General features: G+C 36.7%; 1 protein-coding gene and 1 long non-coding RNA gene across 2 annotated transcripts in view; one reads left to right on the plus strand and one right to left on the minus strand.

The window, feature by feature from the left end:
• The window catches only part of LOC121424719, a 112,026-nt gene that overhangs the window by 86,640 nt on the left and 4,024 nt on the right, over positions 1-21,362 (minus strand). Inside the window, exons 4-15 of the mRNA XM_041620468.1 lie at positions 21,061-21,141; positions 20,869-20,949; positions 20,129-20,209; positions 19,937-20,017; positions 19,197-19,277; positions 19,005-19,085; positions 18,265-18,345; positions 18,073-18,153; positions 17,333-17,413; positions 17,141-17,221; positions 16,401-16,481; positions 16,209-16,289 (exon numbers count right to left, since the gene is read on the minus strand). Of these exons, the coding sequence (XP_041476402.1) occupies positions 16,209-16,289; positions 16,401-16,481; positions 17,141-17,221; positions 17,333-17,413; positions 18,073-18,153; positions 18,265-18,345; positions 19,005-19,085; positions 19,197-19,277; positions 19,937-20,017; positions 20,129-20,209; positions 20,869-20,949; positions 21,061-21,141 (972 nt within the window). The remainder of the gene's footprint in view (positions 1-16,208; positions 16,290-16,400; positions 16,482-17,140; positions 17,222-17,332; positions 17,414-18,072; positions 18,154-18,264; positions 18,346-19,004; positions 19,086-19,196; positions 19,278-19,936; positions 20,018-20,128; positions 20,210-20,868; positions 20,950-21,060; positions 21,142-21,362) is intronic.
• Positions 2,074-5,226, plus strand: LOC121424724. The gene is made up of 3 exons (XR_005971423.1): positions 2,074-2,341; positions 3,230-3,322; positions 3,849-5,226. It is a non-coding gene; the product is annotated as an uncharacterized LOC121424724 (long non-coding RNA).

Genomic DNA, 21,362 nt, shown 5'->3' on the forward strand with positions numbered 1-21,362 from the left:
GGATGAAGGTCTAGTGGGACACAGAATCCCGACATCAAGGCACAAACTGGACCCTCAAAAAAAGGAAAAGTTAGACCTCTATGACTATGTTGCATTCGTTCTCAGTATCTGTCAGCCATTTTGTTTTGACAGGAGAACGAGACAGAACTTTTCATTTTCACTTTTCCTTTTTTGAGGGTGTCGTTTATCACTTTTTCTGTGTCACGATAGACCTTGATACATGTAATCGATCGAGGTAAGTGCATAATTCATTTTTCCCCATTTTATTTGGAGTGCTAGTATTGGGACCCCATTCTACCCCATTTTGAGGAGTATATGTCGGCGCTAATGCAGTTTCGCACCGGCCGATTACCAGCACACCTAATCACCAATACTTGTTCCCAAATGTCATGACAAGTCTCTCAGTCACATTTCGATGTCAATATATCCACCACTTTTCAAAATATTGTGATCGGGAATGGCAGTATTTCGGCTTCGATCTCAACGTCGTTGATCGACACGGCGTAGACATCGCTTCGCGGATCGCTTGGATTCACCGTGCACCGTAATGTTGATATGAACTGAAGTTAGCAACCAAATCATGCGAAAATGTGGCGAACAAACTGCCAGCATGCAGCATGCGAATCTATGTTCGCATGATTTGGTTGCTAACTTCAGTTCATATCAACATTACGGTGCACGGTGAATCCAAGCGATCCGCGGAGCTATGTCTACGCCGTGTCGATCAACGACGTTGAGATCGAAGCCGAAATACAGCCATTCCCCATCACGATATTTTGAAAAGTGGTGGATATCTTGACATCGAAATGTGACTGAGAGACTTGTCATGACATTTGGGAACAAATATTGGTGATGAGGTATGCTGGTAACCGGCCGGTGCGAAACTGCATTAGCGCCTTGTAGATGTCTGCCAAGTATTCCACGGACGAGCCCTGGCCTGAGCTGAGCTCCTGCCCGCGAAGCGGGCCGGAGCTCCCTGCTGGGTTACGCCGCCCCAGCTCAGCCTTGCCGATCAGGCACTGTCGACTGTCGACGTCACTCTAAGTTCGTCAAACAGTCAATTAAAATCTCGCTCGATCTCCATCTCTCTCTCTCTTCCTCAATCCACAAGTTTACTTACCTCAAAATGAAATCGATATTTTCCCCAAATCCCAAATTTTAAAGATGATCATGAGACCTAACAGTAACACCCTAAACTTCAGCCTAACGTTAGCTTGTTCAGCTCACAGCTTCACCATTAGCGTGCATGAAACTGCTCCATTTTCAGCTACGTCACCCTCTACGTCCGTTTGCAACCAAGGCCAGGGGATTACCCCTACGAGAAATACACACGTGGACTTTCGCGATTTGTAATCACAATCTTTACCATGTACATGTATCTCCTCCACCGAACTCGATACCCATGTACATGATGTAGCATACTTTCATTTCTTCTTTTTGTTATAGGCGTTAATTATCAGTAAATCCTTCCAAACTTCTTTCCATATCTCAATTTTCTAGCTTCTCCCTTGTTCCCCCCCTCTCCCTACCAAAAGATCCTTTCAAAACCAAAATAAGACAAATAATAACATAGTCACAGTTTAGGAAAATATTAAATGTTTTATTTCACATTGGATAAGAACAAACAACCTCCATATAGCATTCTCAAATTTTGATAAGCAAAACAACCAGGATGGTTTTAGGGCCCTAGTAACATTCCTGTTATGATCTACAAGGTTAATGTATTCACTCCTAATTCGCATACAACCAGTTTTTCTACTAAAAATTTGGTCTAGGTAATTACAACATAGCCCATTAACCATCCTCTGATTTCCAGTTAGGTTACACCAAATAGTCTAATATCTACTAAGTGTATAGGCTGTTAGATGAACTCCCAGGGGAGGGGCAGTCAAATATATTGCTCTACACATGCATGACCCCAGAAATGTGTTTAAAGGGGTGTTTTCTCCATTTTCATGTGCACTCGTTAGGGTATTTTCAAGAAAAAGGGTCCTGTTGAAAGACTGGTCAATGATCAATTCGTCCCTGTTTTCACGAAGTGACGGATAAGAGGAAAATTTTCACCTTTTTCAATTTTGAGTTTTTTGCATTTTTGGACATCTATGACTTATATCTTGAACCTCAAAAAGTTTCAGATCACAATAATGTCTAATTACGTTGCTATGACGACATGACATTCAATAAAATACCGGGTAAAAGGATTTCTTGTTTTCACGAAGTGACGGATAAGCAGCCGTCATTACGTGAAAACAAACGAATACGCTTTGCACTCAAAGAGTTTTTTCACGAAGTGACGGAAGGCAAATATTTACAGTTTGGAACAGCCGAAGACCATGAAATGGTGAGTTTTTTGTAAATGTAGGAAAGGAAATAAATGTAATGCAGCCTTTAAAGTCATTTCGAGTGATTTCAACCCTTTTTAAACGTCTCTGATAGCAAAAATCCTTAAAATAACGTCCAATCTCTACATACATTGCCCCACATATTTATTTTCGTGTCAGTGAAAATTGAACTGAGTATTGCGTGTACTTTGTCACTCAATCGAACTTGAATGTAAATTCAGTCAAACCATAAGGGTTAGAATATTTTATAACATTTATCAAGACTAAATAGATTTAATGAAGGCTGAGGATTTGGTGAAATAATCGTATATAGGTGCAAAAGTTTAGGCCTAGCCTAGATCTAGTCTAATTTACATGCATTGCCATTGTGTTAACTCATACTCGTTAAGTTCTAACTTGTCTTCACAAGTTCCCAGGCCATATGAATAGTATTTGCAATAAATTTACATAAAAAAATCACAAATGAATACATATATTTTATTATCTGCTTTGCTATAGTGAACTCATCATGTAATTACATACTTTAAAAAATATGTAATGGAAAGATACCCCCCCCACCCGGGGGGGGGGGGGTCTATAAATAACAATATGAATGCTGAGATCATGAATTAATTTGGTAAAGTTAGTGGCCAACCTGTGTGGGCAAATAAGTTGAGTCCTTAGTTAAACTGAAGATTACTGGGGATTTATGTTTTAAATAAATCATCTCAAGTCCAGACTCAGTCTACATCTAATGTAGATAGAGCTTTATACTTTGTTGTTTGGTGGCCACTTCCTCGCCCTTATCTCTATATAACGTTTTACAGAAACTGAAAGAATCTACATAAATAATTGCACCTCGGATTTGATCATAATCATGATGATGAAGATATTTTCATTTTTTTCAGATGCAGTATATACAATAAGTGATGTTTCAGAGAACAAATGAGAGAAGTCCAAGTCCTGGTACACTTGTTGCTGATGGTCAGATACAATTCCAGGTGAGAATTTTCATAGTGTTATAAACTCACATGACATCCTGTCAGTATAAGCAATTCATTGATTTTCACTCACTACCAAAATTAATTTCAATTGCAAATCTGGTAAACAATGAAGCTATAAAACTACGTTGATTCAAAGTTATAATCAGAAAATATTAATTTTGGAATACGTTATAATTTAGCAGATATACATGTATTTCTAAGTTGTAAAAGAACATTATTCTCATTTTAACAGATGCTTTGTGTACTGCCCTAGAGCATTACAAACTTGACATGTGATCATATTTTCAGCTGAAACTTTCTTATAAATTGGAAACATCTAATTGAAATATTTGCTTAAATTATCATTGGTAAATAGAGTGTATAAAGTATATTCTTGTACCATACTGACTGGGGAGGTTTATGTTTGGTAAGGGCAATTTAAAATATTGAGTCTGCTATCTATTTTACAAACTTGATATTGGATTGACAAAAAACTTTGAAAACAAACAGATAATTTGTACATTATTTCATTCCACACACATAGGTTACATCCAGGGGCCGACACACTTGTCAGATGTGTCATTGATGATTCCCTGAACATCGCAGATATGATCTGATTTGGTGACATGACAGTGGAATTGGTAGTGACTGGATTTTTATAGTGTGCCCTGGTTTTGAACTATTGAAGTAACCAAACTAGAAACATCTTCTGAGAACTCTGACTGCAATTCTAATGATGAAACTCTGTCTACACTTGTGAAAATGTGAAGGAGTTGGCTCTACCTCGTGGCCTTTCAGGTTCAGTGCTCTCATCTAACTTTCTTTTTCCAGCTGGGTAACTGATATCAATTTTAATTTTCTTGAGATTTTGACTTCAACATAAGTTTAGTTTTAATTTTGATAGGACTTTCAAATCTGGTTTCATTTTTAGAGCAGTGTATTATATAAAGAAACTATACTGCTTGAACTATAAGTCTCTGCTCTTATAGTGATATGATTATGAACTCCTTTAAAGATATTTTATATATACAGTCAAATATAAAGTTCAGAATAGTCACTTATCTTCTATACTTACATGTTAAAATTGCTTATACACATCGTCCACATATGGATGCAGAATAATTACCCTTTTTCATTCATTTGATTCGCATGTTTTCATTTTGCTTGGTGCTATCTAAAAAACAGAAATACTGCATATTTCTACATTTAAAATAAAACTGAATGTTATTAGCTGTATTGTGCTTAAATGAATTGTGTTAATACTACATATTCTTTAATAATAACAATCATACAATTTAGACTGACATGCATTGTGAAACTCGATAGCTGCATGATATATTACTAGTAAGGATGTAGGGGTGAAAATCATATTAGGTTTTTGTAAATTCATTTTCAAAAGCCAAATGTATTAATACAGACACCCCCCCCCCCCCCTCTTCCATGAGGTAATGTTTTATTGGTTTATCAGGGGTGTGAGAATTCTTAAGCTGATTTTAGTTATTTTTTGCTTTTTATTTTAAGCTTGATATCCCCCATTTCTGTACAATAGTTTGAGAGCTCATTCAATTTAATCCCCCAACTCTTTACAGAATTTGCAGGTCTTTATTTGTCATCGCTCACACACCTGGTTCATGCAGTTGATGTGTCGTAATTTTATTCCAGAAAATCCAACTGTTAGATTTTGTTATTCACGAAAGAAGTAATACATGATTATGTTTAGCTGGAGGTTAAAGATACACTGCAGCACATGTTTTTCTGTCTATTTGTAGTAAGAATTTTACTCTTTTTTTAATCCCACTAGATCAAAGATGTTATTTTCTAAAACCATGAAGACGATTTTTTGTAAAGTTTTCAGATTTGGAAGAAACTAAGGTGTATTTTAATATATGTTCCTGTTTTGGACTCTGACAATAATTTGCAATTAAAAAACAAGTGTTTGATTGGAAAATGTATTGATGAATGTTATTTAGCCAATGACTTGAGAATGATGGAAAAAATACAAATCTACTTAGTCATTCGTATTTTTTATCCTTGCATATTTTTTTGCTTTTGTCGCTGTTTGGATTTTTTATTATGAATTTGTTTAAAAAATTATCCTGTTTGATATGACGTTAAATTATTGATTTAAAATTATATTTCTTTCTTTGACCATCATAGTTTATAATTGTTTATTCAAATGTTTGCATGTTTCCTTCGGTAAAGATAAGCTTTTTGTACTATTGGACTTTTTAGTCCTTGGCAGTGTGTAAAAACATGAAATAACTCTAAAGGCAATTGATTTAATTATGACATTCTTTTCATTAAAAAATTCCAAAGAGTAGTGAATGTAATAAGTAATGTTGACAATGTTACTTCTATTTTGATGAAAAAGAAATAGGCCATTATACTTGTATACGTGTATGTTAATACAAATATACATTAGAGAATACAACTTTCCTGCACCACTAGCATTAATTATTTTCCAGTAATCTTGTAATTGAAAGTTTATTAATTTGTCATTGGAATGTTTTGAATGTAGAATTTGGTACTTGATAGCAATTCTGTATTTCTAAATGTGGCATTCCCAGACTAGGATTATACTGATTGTGTTTAGCAAGGTATGATATACAAATAAATACATTGTTGCATAACAGTATATTCAAATTTTATGAAATGTATAAAATGACAAAATTCTGACAATGTGTACCTGATGGTTCATTTCCTATACCTTTCACAGTGCAATATTAAATTAATTTTAATAATTATGAATGTTGATGTGTTTGTCACTAGCGATTATGGTCCTATGTATTATTGAATTTAAAATTTTGTCAAAAATATATTTCCATTGTTAACATTGTATGGAGATGATACTTTAATGAATTTATTAAGCATACCTTTATCATGTTATCGAAATGATTGATATGAAAAAAAATGTTACATTTTAATTTTCTATTTGTCACTTGCTGCTATGATTTTATATGTTATAGAATTAAAAGTGTTCTTCTAAATTTATTCACATTGCTAACTTTGAAGAATTTATTTTATATCGTTAGTATTTTTAATGATTTATGACATAACTCTCATTTTGCATGAAAAGATATTTTAATAGGATTTTCAGGAGAGAATACATGACCATTGTGATAAAGGAAAAATGGAGTAGAGATAGAATGAGGGGGGGGGGGGGGCGAGAGTGATATGTAACTCGAAATTTGTTCGCTTTATTTTGACAAATTCTTTTTTTGGGGGGGGGGTAGCAATTAGTCATAATTTACCAATTCTTGTTGCCTTTGACAAGTTAGGTCCACATTTAGTTGACTACAATTTTCGAGGTATTAGTCTCAAAGAATAATGTTGAATTACTAACTCGGCCTTAACAAAGAATTAATACACAACATTTAAGAGACATTGATCAATCGGGATTTCATTTTATGAAGGGGGTAGGGAGGTTAATAGACTAACAAAAGTTTATAATGTTGAATTTTCAATTTCCAAACGGAGTCAGAGCACACAAAGGGTATATAATTAAACTCTTTATAAATTAACAAGAACAAAAGACAATTCGACTACATTGTAGTCACATTTTTCATGACCTGTTATACAAAGCTTTCGAATTTCATTGTTCATCTTTCAAAAATGAATATGATATTGAAATAAAATAGGCCTAAGAATTTAAAACGTGTGTCTATTGGGCTTCCCTTTTATTACGTGAAAAAAAAGAAAACAGTATTATAAGTAATTTTTTGTACTTATTAGCGGAAGCTGCAGGCCCTATTAATCTCACATTTAGGATTAATTTTGTTTGCAATAGGAAATAAAGAGTTTGTGTATATCTAAAACATAAGTATGGAATTGCATCCACTAGGCTATACGTGGGACTAAGGCGGAACCTCTTCCCGTCACTTCGTAAAAACAAAATTGAAGCGCGTCCTTGAATTTCGGGTTTTCACGAAGTGACGGCTATGCGCGCGGAGCACTATCCGTCACTTCGTGAAAATAAATCTAAGCGTGTCCCGTAATATTTTTTTTTCACGAAAATATGGTTCTGTTTATAGCTCATTATCTTCGTAAATACTAAAGGAAAATGCAAATGATTGGAATCGAAGATTGTCTAGAATATGCTCTCTACGAAAATATGATATTTATTCACCCTGCATACATTAAAGAGGTTGAGATTGAGGTCTAAACCTTTGCAAGCGATTTACTCAAAACTGGCTTTTAAAAAGTTGCGCGCACATCCGTCACTTCGTGAAAACAGGGACGAATTGCATGGCCATCTCTATTGAGGGTATGTTTTTTCCCTAAGCTTTTCCCCATTTTCATATTCTGGCAACAACTTGTTTTGGGGCCAAAATGTGTAAATAAAGCCTGCAAATAAAATTGTTTATGGGGTTATTTTGAACACAGAGAAGAAGCTTGTTGGGGGTTTTGGAAATGATTTGGTCATGCATATGTACAACAATACATTTCGCTGGATCTGAATCCTAGAATTCTGAAAATAAAAATTGATTGAAAGTAAAATTTCAGACTTAATTGATTAATATTTTTATACACAAATCAATCAACAGTAACATACTTTGGGCAGATTTTATAGTCTTTCCTCGAACTCTGTCCTGAATATAATCTAATACTCAAGAAACATAAACCATTCACATTAGTATTTATAATGTACAGTGGCAAGAGATCAAGTTCATATTATTACAAGTAGATATTTTAATAAGTTAGAAACCAACCACATAACAAGATATATAATCAAAGGGTACAGTTTCACAAAGAACAAAGCAACTTAAAGATAAAGTTTAAACACCAGTTGTGGTAACGATCTCAAGGAGTTAAAAAATTCCAATAAAATGACCAGACCACCCTGGTGTTTGTATGTCTAAATAAAAAAAATATATGCCAAATGGCTCTAGAAAAAAATGTGTAATTGCAGAAAAATGAGCAAAATAAGGATAGAATTCCATGAAATATCAGGTACTTTTCCAAGCTATATATATATAGACTGTCCAACATATGCATTTTTGTGTAAGAGTTTTCAGCTAAGATTTCATGATTTCAAAAAGATGAAATTTACTTGTTATTTATGTATGTATTCTTTTTTTTTCTTCTTCTTTCACAATTTTGATTTTGCTCATTTTGTAAAGCGCTGTGATACAATCATTGTGAAGAGCGCTATATAAATACTTATATTGTATTGTACAAGTTAATTTCAATTCACCAGATCTATGAAAATTTGTGGTAATTGACCTTGATTTTAAAAACTTTCTCATGGCGTGTTTTCCTTCAACAAGAAATTTTGTCCACTCCTGCACTCGACCCAGGTGAGGTGAATGGGTACCCGACAGGAGTAATTCCGTGCATGCACTGTGCACCAGTGATGGTAGCTCGAACAAAAGCCGGTTTAATAATAGCAGCGCTTTGTATCAGGCAAAAAGCGCTTTACAAATCCAGCTATTATCTTTATTAAATATTTGCTGCAATTACTTTCTAATCTCAATGGTAAGCCGAGTGTGCTCTTTCCCAAGATGTCTCTGTTTATACAGGCATTTGCAAATACTTTTCCCAGAGTCTGGGATCAGCAAATAGTTATCAGCTCCCCAAGAAAGCTGACATCCATCTGACCTTGATGTGTAATCTCACTTATGAACACCCATGTACTCTAAGCATGATCTGACGACGGTTCCATGACATTTGCTCCGGCGACAATTGATCTGCTCTTAATTCTACACACTAATCGAATGACCAAATTTTTGCTCAGACTTGAATCTGTGTGAAACACCTCATTAGCTACATTAACATCTCAAGATATTCATCCAGATAGTTGTAAGAGGGGATTCCTGGTTGTAAAATTTCTAGATATTTTCCACTACTCATGGGTTGAAATAAATCATGACGTCAGTAAATTTCATTTTCATTACATGTAGTACACACAAATTAGGAAAAATGTCAGGTATGGTCCATGATTACTAGTACTTTATACAATAATTTAAAATTCCTCTTGAAATACAAAATATTATAAAAATAGAATTTCTTCATGGGTTTTCTTTAATACTGGGCCTTAACAACTCATGGCTGCTTCTATGATTTAGGCATCCTAAAAACTTTGTTCCATTTGTATAGTGCAGCTAATTATATAACTGCATATACTCTACTGCGCTTGATACTTGGCATCGTATTATTACCCCTGCTGTAGCTGAGCCGCTGTATAGGCACTAAAGCATTCAAGGGATAAATAAAGGACATAAAATAATGAGACCACTGTGTATTGTATTCAAATTATTTGCATGAACAGTGGACTTAAATCACACATAGCATCGAGTGTTATACACTTTATGTATTCGATACGGTGAATCTAAATCAGTATCAAAACAAACCAAACAAACTGAGATACGTATACATGTAGAATAAATAGCACAAGCTGCACGAACAAAAATCCAAATCACATCTTTGAAAACATCCCAGAAATCGTTTAACTGAAAATAATATATGAATCACAACACCAAATAATGCATGATTTATATACCAAGGATTACAATCAGTGATAGCAAATTTCGGCTCTTTCCAAACCTCAAAAATAGCTGTAATCTACAAATAGTCTTGTGAAACACCACCCAGAGAAGACAGTGAACTTTAACCTCAATTATGGAGAGCCAATGACATCACATAGTAAAAAATGCACACTGAACACCAAATTTTTTTTATCTTGATTGGTCAAAGTAAACTGAATGCGCACTACTGTACCTTCATTCTCTTGACAGAATATTGAGCAATATACACAATAGGAATCTACTATATTGCACTTCTAACATACCAATAGGGACCTGATAATAATACCTTGTCAGGCTAGGGAGTTAAAACAAGATGAGTATGCTCCACTCTAAACCAAACAGTTGATTAGGCTGCAGTCACATTTTCCCCTACAGCGGCTGTATGGTCAGTTCCCCCATGTCTGCGCGGTCTCCCAAGTCTGTGCACCTGCGTATCTGCGCGATTTTAGTTACAGAAGATACGCAACGTGCACGAACTTTACACATGCACTACATAGACAGGTATTCATAAAAAAATCCGACTCAAAATGGTGGAAAAATAATGAATTCAGGGCATTTCATGTGACAGCCTCAAAATACAGCTTTTGTCATCAAATTCCTCGAATCGTGTGCAAAGTGAATGAGTGCGCAGACATGGGGTACCATTTTTTTTTTCAATCTGAAAATGACTGCCCGAGATTATTTCCAAGAAAATTATATATTTCTTTCAAATTTTTATGAGATATTTGGCACACTAAGTCATTATGATGTAAGGAACATTATCAACTGAAAGATTTTGTGAAATAAGAAGAAATTCATGTTAAATCTTAACTCACATTGTTAGGTGCTCAGAATTGGGGCCCACCATTATACAGCAAGTCGAAAACAGCCGTTTTATTCATTTCTTTTCAAACCACCTGTACATGTATGTAGCTCGTACATTACATGTACAAAAAATGTTAAAGCAGCTGTTTTCAACTTGCCGTACAGCCACAGGGGAAATATGATTGCACCATAAACCTGTTGGAGACTAAATGATTTCGCTATAAAGTTTCAAATGACCCCAGCCCGCATATTGGTTCCATGATGTTTTCTCTGGCGATAATTGCTCGGCTGTAAATTCCAAACACTAATTAAATGACTAATTTGACCCTGGATTTTATACTACACACTACCTTAAACCTAACCCTAAACCCTAGAGTACGGAAGTGCCGACATCAGTTGCCATGGTGTCATGGCGACCTGGTTCTAAACAAATGAACCCGCCAATGAAAGCAGGTGTTTCTCATAGGAGAAAATGGTTGCTATTGGACTTTGATCGCTTGCAACCTATTTTTCAGACGAGCCAATGTGTACAGACGATCGTCTGCTGCGACTCTGTTTATAGAACCAGCCCGCCATGACACCATGGCAACTGACGTCACACTTTGGTACTGTATTACAACCCTATCCCTTCACCTTAAGAAGAAATAAAGCCGCGATCAATTGTCGCAGGATCAAATGTCATGTCACCAACATTCTTTATGCAGGCTGAGTCTCTACTCAAATGGGTTTTACATTGTACATGTAAAAACTTTTACAATTACAGTATGTTCAGGGAGAGAGACTTCCAAAACAATGTTTTCACACCCTGTTTTTTCTTTCTTTGTCAATAAAAAATACATTTTTTTTGCATAACATCTGTTAGCACCTCTGCAGAATCAAATTATAACTAAAAGGAATGAAAGATACTTTTTTTTTCATACACTGCATTGTGATTGTGGGGAATCGAGAAGTGTAAGACAAGTTGTATGGTACACCTATACTTTTAAATAAAGGTACTGAAAAATGAGATGGAAATGGTCTTCGTTCGTCAATAAATTGAGTTGCAAAAAAAGAGATGCAGTAAATAAAATATTGCATAGATAGCCACAATAAAACCCTCTTGTATAAAAATAGAATGTCAAAATTTGGCTAATAAATATATACGTATATCCCCCATGAAATTTTGATTGCTTTGTAGAGACAATAATTTGCAATCAAAATATCATCTTTAATCTATCATGGTAATGTATACAACATCACTACCATTGATGTGAAGGAGTCCAATATGATAAAGAAAATATTGAAATTTGTGTAAGCACATATTTTTTGTTCCAGGCAAAAAGGGCTGCAATATTAAGAATAGCATCAGAAACTTGAACAGGGTTGCTTGGTCAGACAATGACTTTACCAACATTGAAGAAATCCATGGAATATAGGTTTGTTGGTCTTCAATGAATTCTATTCTGGGTGATTGACACTGTTACTGGGAGACAATGAAACAATATACTTTAAGAATGGGGGCCATTTTTTCTGTTTCTGTTTACTCCATTTACTATCTTCTGTACTGAACACAACCGTTTTTGATAGAGGGTGATTTGCAAATTCTTCTGGATTTTGAACATTTTGAGGGCCAAAAATATCCCCACAGCCGTCGTGAATTTCATCTCTGCTGGGTAAACACCCCAGTAGTCTCTGATACATCGGGGAAGCTAACAAGTTTCAGACTTCGATGTCACATGCATCGTGGCTTCACCAGCAAAGAGTTAATGGCCCACTGCTACACTTGACCTGAATTAACAAAGTTTAATTTCAGATATTGTGTGAGAAGCAGCAGGCTTTCAGAAGCTCTGTGGCCTTCCCACTCAATCAAATCCACATCACTTCTGAGAAACGTGGTAGTATCGTCAAGTTGCTTCTACTGTCTAGGAATGTCTGCTTTCGCATCATCTATGTGCTACCTGGCTTCGTGTTCACACCAAGGTGTTGATTCTTTGTCACATTTTAAAGATACATGTAGTATAGTACAGCTGGATCCCTCAATCTTCAATGTCTGTTGGCTCATGAGCTTGTAATCTATGTTGTCCACCCCAGTTTCCAGATCCTTTTTAAATTGTTCCTGCAATGGAAACAATACCAATTATGAAATTCATTAAATTAGATTTAAGTATTACATTTATTTATCATACTTCACTTCTTTTCACTTTTAACATTATTACATTAATTAATAACAGAAATACAATGAGCACATTTTTCTCGGCGGGATAGAAGCAAAAGTCGGGGGTGCGGTTTATACACGATGACGGGTCCGAGCCAGCCCGCCGTAACCCCTCCCGTACATGTACGATGTCTGCCAGTTCACAACACATCGAGTGGCCGGGCGTAGCCGCCCAGGCAATGTCGTTTAGAGGGGTATGAGCCGCGGGTAATGGGAAGCGAACGATCTTAATTAAATGTTGTCCATAACAAACGCACCCACCTTCATGACACTAATTTTGACTTTATTCTCGATTCAAAGTAGTGAAGTTCCCTGGCTAATTTAAAAGAGACGCCAAGCATACTCGGTAATATTTTTGTCACCGATGAGCGAGAGTTGAGTGAGCTTAACGCTTGCTTAGAGATTGCGTTAGAATGTGGTTATAGTGCAACTTAAGCTGGCGCTATTCAAAGTCCCGTTTCGCGCCAGCTTTTTTTTGCCTTCCTGTTTGCTTTTCATAAGATACCATGTAAACCACGCACGAGAGAGACGGCACGAAGCCGTAAAAAACAACTGGACAAAATGTCAATTTCTTTGTTTCTTGAACCTTCCTGTAATCCCGTATCCAAAATTCATGCTAAGACATCAAATTTCTGAAAGTGATTGTGAGGTTGTGATGCAAGAAATGTGAATGTTTCTTCCTCCTACGCTGGGAAAGACACAGATCATAATTTGATGTACTGGCATGACTGGTACTGTATCGTAGTTTGCAATGTAATGGCAGTGCTGTGTGTGTGCGTGTACACTGTGACTGTGAGGTGAGTGAGTGTGTAAGTTGCCAATATTGTCGGGACCGTTCTTTCTTTCTTTACATTTGTAGATGAATTGATCAAGAACAGCAGATTTCCACATACCGGTAATCTCTTTGGATACTTTGAAATCTTAAAAACTTTGTTTCTTCGTACCTCAAATGTGCATGTAAAAGTAAGATTTTTTTTTTTTTTAGTCCAAAGTTGGGGGTGCAGTTAATACACGGGTGCGGTTAATACACCGTTACTTACGGTATTACTTTCTTTGCTCAAATTCATTGTATTGGACGTCTAGTGCGTGTTGTATCATCTCGCTCAAATATATAACATACTGATGATAAATCATCTGCACCTAACTTTCAAGATGACCTTTTCAAGGGCTTGGTCAACATTTTATCTGACAAAGTATGTTTTATCTGACAGTTATCATAGCAACTGAGCCTCTCAATACATTTAAAGGAAAGTTGTCAGATCAGACAACTTGTCAGACAAGTTCATGTTGCACATTTTGCCAATGCATTGTTACTTCTCATTGTACTTAAATGCATCTCTTGTTTTTGTAGAAATTTTGAATAAACTAAAGGGTCATTCCATCTGGATTCACCCAGTGGTTGCACCCGACCGTCTCAGAATTCGTTGTAATTTGGTATACATAAAATTCACCATGGCCCAAGCACAAAACAAAAAAAATTAGTCCAATCGGTCCGTCGGTTCTCGCGCTACGGCCCGCCCTTTTCTCCTTGTTTTGACAAAAATGGGCGTGACCTTCAACTTTCAATGGCCACTGTGTCGTTACGTGTTGACCAATTTTCATGAAACTGGTACCATTTGATAGGAAATTTAGAGAGGAATCCAAAACATGCATCGAATAATATATTGGAGCAATTTATAAGGTCATGACCTTTGACCTTAACTTTGACCTTGAGTTTGACCCCCGGACAAATAATTTTTTAACTTGATTTTCGTGTATGTTAATTATTGGTATGATATTGACAAAATATGTTAAAATCAATGATGATATTTTATGTCTTCACCTTTAAAAACTCTTCCAAAGATACCATGAAATTTCACTCTAGTCCCACACACTGATATTCATGTTAGTAAAGTGTTTACCAGTTACATGATTTCTTCCAATCTTAAGTTACAGTATGCAAGCACATGAAAAGAAATTAAGCTTAATCAGATTACAAATAAACAGTTAAACCTTTATGCTCATGACTAGGTATCTGTTTAGGCATTTTGATGTTCATCAATATATATTCATTATGATGTTCGGCAATATATATCATATATATTCATGGTAGTAAAGTCTTCACTTTTATCATCAAAATATATACATGTATATATATGTATATGATATATATTGCTGAATCATAAATAAACAGATACCTATTCATGAGCATAAAGGTTTAATCTTTTATTTGTAAACTGATTAAGCTTAATTTCTTTTCATGTGCTGAAATCATCAACTAAATATTCCTACACGTACTAGAAAGATGACGTCATTTTGAAAGATCACCTGACATTTAGAATCCATGTTTTTGACGTCACATAGCTGTAGGCCGGTATATGCGCATTTACTGGTGGGACGGTATTCCGGCCTATCGGGTTCAAAGGGTTAAACAAGCTAGCACTAGAACATACATTGAGCAGTGTAGCTTACCTTGTGTGGTACATTGGTCATGATCGGTATCAGGGTTGGTCATATCTTCATCTACTTCCTGTTTGATGGTAATGGTTTGACCTAGTATGAACAAATAAGTTATAGAAAGCAAATAATTCAGACTGATAACAGTCCATCATGCTTAACTCTTTAAACATTAATCAAGCAACCTACATAAATCAGAGATCTTACCTTGTATAGTACATTGCTCTTGACCTGTATCAGGGTTGGTCATGTCTTCATCTAATTCCTGTTTGATCATGAAGGTTTGACCTAGAGGGAACAAATTAAGAAAATAATTAAGATTTGCTCAATAGTCAATCATGCTTAACCCTTTAACCCTTTGAAACCTGAATTATTAGGGGCGTTGGTGACCTACACACTGAATTATTTGCACATATCGACCACATTCACAACACTCATGATTCGAGATCCAACGGCATTCCCTCCGCTAGTACCCGGACCAAGCCGACTGACATTGTTTACCATCTCGTAGACCTAGTCCATAAACAGAGATATCAACTTTAGTGTCTGTTTTGGGCTCAAAATCACTGTTTTCGCCAAAGTCAGATATACCAATGGCTTCCCTGTAATAAGCACGTGACTCGCCGCGTTTTACACCGTGTGTTACTGTACATACATGTACGACACAAGCAACCACAAAAAAGTGGCATATTTGGGCCATTTTTTATGCTAATCCTTCCGAAATCATTGCGAACCTTGACTGAAATCATCAACTAAATATTCCTACACGTACTAGAAAGATGACGTCATTTTGAAAGATCACCTGACATTTAGAATCCATGTTTTTGACGTCACATAGCTGTAGGCCGGTATATGCGCGTTTACTGGTGGGACGGTATTCCGGCCTATCGGGTTCCAAGGGTTAAACAAGCTAGCACTAGAACATACATTGAGCAGTGTAGCTTACCTTGTGTGGTACATTGGTCATGATCGGTATCAGGGTTGGTCATATCTTCATCTACTTCCTGTTTGATGGTAATGGTTTGACCTAGTATGAACAAATAAATTATAGAAAGCAAATAATTCAGACTGATAACAGTCCATCATGCTTAACTCTTTAAACATTAATCAAGCAACCTACATAAATCAGAGATCTTACCTTGTATAGTACATTGCTCTTGACCTGTATCAGGGTTGGTCATGTCTTCATCTAATTCCTGTTTGATCATGAAGGTTTGACCTAGAGGGAACAAATTAAGAAAATAATTAAGATTTGCTCAATAGTCAATCATGCTTAACCCTTTAACCCTTTGAAACCTGAATTATTAGGGGCGTTGGTGACCTACACACTGAATTATTTGCACATATCGACCACATTCACAACACTCATGATTCGAGATCCAACGGCATTCCCCCCGCTAGTACCCGGACCAAGCCAACTGACATTGTTTACCATCTCGTAGACCTAGTCCATAAACAGAGATATCAACTTTAGTGTCTGTTTTGGGCTCAAAATCACTGTTTTCGCCAAAGTCAGATATACCAATTGCTTCCCTGTAATAAGCACGTGACTCGCCGCGTTTTACACCGTGTGTTACTGTACATACATGTACGACACGAGCAACCACAAAAAAAATGGCATATTTGGGCCATTTTTTATGCTAATCCTTCCGAAATCATTGCGAACCTTGACTGAAATCATCAACTAAATATTCCTACACGTACTAGAAAGATGACGTCATTTTGAAAGATCACCTGACATTTAGAATCCATGTTTTTGACGTCACATAGCTGTAGGCCGGTATATGCGCGTTTACTGGTGGGACGGTATTCCGGCCTATCGGGTTCAAAGGGTTAAACAAGCTAGCACTAGAACATACATTGAGCACTGTAGCTTACATTGTGTGGTCCATTGGTCTTGACCTGTATCAGGATTGGTCATGTCTTCATCTACTTCCTGTTTGATGGTAATGGTTTGACCTAGTATGAACAAATAAATTATAGAAAGCAAATAATTCAGACTGATAACAGTCCATCATGCTTAACTCTTTAAACATTAATCAAGCAACCTACATAAATCAGAGATCTTACCTTGTATAGTACATTGCTCTTGACCTGTATCAGGGTTGGTCATGTCTTCATCTAATTCCTGTTTGATCATGAAGGTTTGACCTAGAGGGAACAAATTAAGAAAATAATTAAGATTTGCTCAATAGTCAATCATGCTTAACCCTTTAACCCTTTGAAACCTGAATTATTAGGGGCGTTGGTGACCTACACACTGAATTATTTGCACATATCGACCACATTCACAACACTCATGATTCGAGATCCAACGGCATTCCCCCCGCTAGTACCCGGACCAAGCCAACTGACATTGTTTACCATCTCGTAGACCTAGTCCATAAACAGAGATATCAACTTTAGTGTCTGTTTTGGGCTCAAAATCACTGTTTTCGCCAAAGTCAGATATACCAATGGCTTCCCTGTAATAAGCACGTGACTCGCCGCGTTTTACACCGTGTGTTACTGTACATACATGTACGACACGAGCAACCACAAAAAAAATGGCATATTTGGGCCATTTTTTATGCTAATCCTTCCGAAATCATTGCGAACCTTGACTGAAATCATCAACTAAATATTCCTACACGTACTAGAAAGATGACGTCATTTTGAAAGATCACCTGACATTTAGAATCCATGTTTTTGACGTCACATAGCTGTAGGCCGGTATATGCGCGTTTACTGGTGGGACGGTATTCCGGCCTATCGGGTTCAAAGGGTTAAACAAGCTAGCACTAGAACATACATTGAGCAGTGTAGCTTACCTTGTGTGGTACATTGGTCATGATCGGTATCAGGGTTGGTCATATCTTCATCTACTTCCTGTTTGATGGTAATGGTTTGACCTAGTATGAACAAATAAGTTATAGAAAGCAAATAATTCAGACTGATAACAGTCCATCATGCTTAACTCTTTAAACATTAATCAAGCAACCTACATAAATCAGAGATCTTACCTTGTATAGTACATTGCTCTTGACCTGTATCAGGGTTGGTCATGTCTTCATCTAATTCCTGTTTGATCATGAAGGTTTGACCTAGAGGGAACAAATTAAGAAAATAATTAAGATTTGCTCAATAGTCAATCATGCTTAACCCTTTAACCCTTTGAAACCTGAATTATTAGGGGCGTTGGTGACCTACACACTGAATTATTTGCACATATCGACCACATTCACAACACTCATGATTCGAGATCCAACGGCATTCCCCCCGCTAGTACCCGGACCAAGCCAACTGACATTGTTTACCATCTCGTAGACCTAGTCCATAAACAGAGATATCAACTTTAGTGTCTGTTTTGGGCTCAAAATCACTGTTTTCGCCAAAGTCAGATATACCAATTGCTTCCCTGTAATAAGCACGTGACTCGCCGCGTTTTACACCGTGTGTTACTGTACATACATGTACGACACGAGCAACCACAAAAAAAATGGCATATTTGGGCCATTTTTTATGCTAATCCTTCCGAAATCATTGCGAACCTTGACTGAAATCATCAACTAAATATTCCTACACGTACTAGAAAGATGACGTCATTTTGAAAGATCACCTGACATTTAGAATCCATGTTTTTGACGTCACATAGCTGTAGGCCGGTATATGCGCGTTTACTGGTGGGACGGTATTCCGGCCTATCGGGTTCAAAGGGTTAAACAAGCTAGCACTAGAACATACATTGAGCACTGTAGCTTACATTGTGTGGTCCATTGGTCTTGACCTGTATCAGGATTGGTCATGTCTTCATCTACTTCCTGTTTGATGGTAATGGTTTGACCTAGTATGAACAAATAAATTATAGAAAGCAAATAATTCAGACTGATAACAGTCCATCATGCTTAACTCTTTAAACATTAATCAAGCAACCTACATAAATCAGAGATCTTACCTTGTATAGTACATTGCTCTTGACCTGTATCAGGGTTGGTCATGTCTTCATCTAATTCCTGTTTGATCATGAAGGTTTGACCTAGAGGGAACAAATTAAGAAAATAATTAAGATTTGCTCAATAGTCAATCATGCTTAACCCTTTAACCCTTTGAAACCTGAATTATTAGGGGCGTTGGTGACCTACACACTGAATTATTTGCACATATCGACCACATTCACAACACTCATGATTCGAGATCCAACGGCATTCCCCCCGCTAGTACCCGGACCAAGCCGACTGACATTGTTTACCATCTCGTAGACCTAGTCCATAAACAGAGATATCAACTTTAGTGTCTGTTTTGGGCTCAAAATCACTGTTTTCGCCAAAGTCAGATATACCAATTGCTTCCCTGTAATAAGCACGTGACTCGCCGCGTTTTACACCGTGTGTTACTGTACATACATGTACGACACGAGCAACCACAAAAAAAGTGGCATATTTGGGCCATTTTTTATGCTAATCCTTCCGAAATCATTGCGAACCTTGACTGAAATCATCAACTAAATATTCCTACACGTACTAGAAAGATGACGTCATTTTGAAAGATCACCTGACATTTAGAATCCATGTTTTTGACGTCACATAGCTGTAGGCCGGTATATGCGCGTTTACTGGTGGGACGGTATTCCGGCCTATCGGGTTCAAAGGGTTAAACAAGCTAGCACTAGAACATACATTGAGCAGTGTAGCTTACCTTGTGTGGTACATTGGTCATGATCGGTATCAGGGTTGGTCATATCTTCATCTACTTCCTGTTTGATGGTAATGGTTTGACCTAGTATGAACAAATAAATTATAGAAAGCAAATAATTCAGACTGATAACAGTCCATCATGCTTAACTCTTTAAACATTAATCAAGCAACCTACATAAATCAGAGATCTTACCTTGTATAGTACATTGCTCTTGACCTGTATCAGGGTTGGTCATGTCTTCATCTAATTCCTGTTTGATCATGAAGGTTTGACCTAGAGGGAACAAATTAAGAAAATAATTAAGATTTGCTCAATAGTCAATCATGCTTAACCCTTTAACCCTTTGAAACCTGAATTATTAGGGGCGTTGGTGACCTACACACTGAATTATTTGCACATATCGACCACATTCACAACACTCATGATTCGAGATCCAACGGCATTCCCCCCGCTAGTACCCGGACCAAGCCGACTGACATTGTTTACCATCTCGTAGACCTAGTCCATAAACAGAGATATCAACTTTAGTGTCTGTTTTGGGCTCAAAATCACTGTTTTCGCCAAAGTCAGATATACCAATTGCTTCCCTGTAATAAGCACGTGACTCGCCGCGTTTTACACCGTGTGTTACTGTACATACATGTACGACACGAGCAACCACAAAAAAAGTGGCATATTTGGGCCATTTTTTATGCTAATCCTTCCGAAATCATTGCGAACCTTGACTGAAATCATCAACTAAATATTCCTACACGTACTAGAAAGATGACGTCATTTTGAAAGATCACCTGACATTTAGAATCCATGTTTTTGACGTCACATAGCTGTAGGCCGGTATATGCGCGTTTACTGGTGGGACGGTATTCCGGCCTATCGGGTTCAAAGGGTTAAACAAGCTAGCACTAGAACATACATTGAGCAGTGTAGCTTACCTTGTGTGGTACATTGGTCATGATCGGTATCAGGGTTGGTCATATCTTCATCTACTTCCTGTTTGATGGTAATGGTTTGACCTAGTATGAACAAATAAGTTATAGAGAGCAAATAATTCAGACTGATAACAGTCCATCATGCTTAACTCTTTAAACATCAATCAAGCAACCTACATAAATCAGAGATCTTACCTTGTATAGTACATTGCTCTTGACCTGTATCAGGGTTGGTCATGTTTTCATCTAATTCCTGTTTGACCATGAAGGTTTGACCTAGAGTGAACAAAATAATTAAGATTTACTCAACAGTCAACCATGCTTAACCCTTTAAACAAGCTTGCTCTTGAAAATACATGAAGCAGTGTATCTTTCCTTGTATAGGGCATTGGTCTTGACCTGCATCAGGACTGGTCATATTATGAGTAAGTTTGCTCTTGTAACAAAATCTCTTCTCACAATGAGAACTGTAAAGCTTTTTTTCCTGTGTGTGTTCT

The sequence above is a fragment of the Lytechinus variegatus genome, chromosome 12, assembly GCF_018143015.1.
Source record: "Lytechinus variegatus isolate NC3 chromosome 12, Lvar_3.0, whole genome shotgun sequence".
NCBI lineage: Eukaryota > Metazoa > Echinodermata > Echinoidea > Temnopleuroida > Toxopneustidae > Lytechinus > Lytechinus variegatus.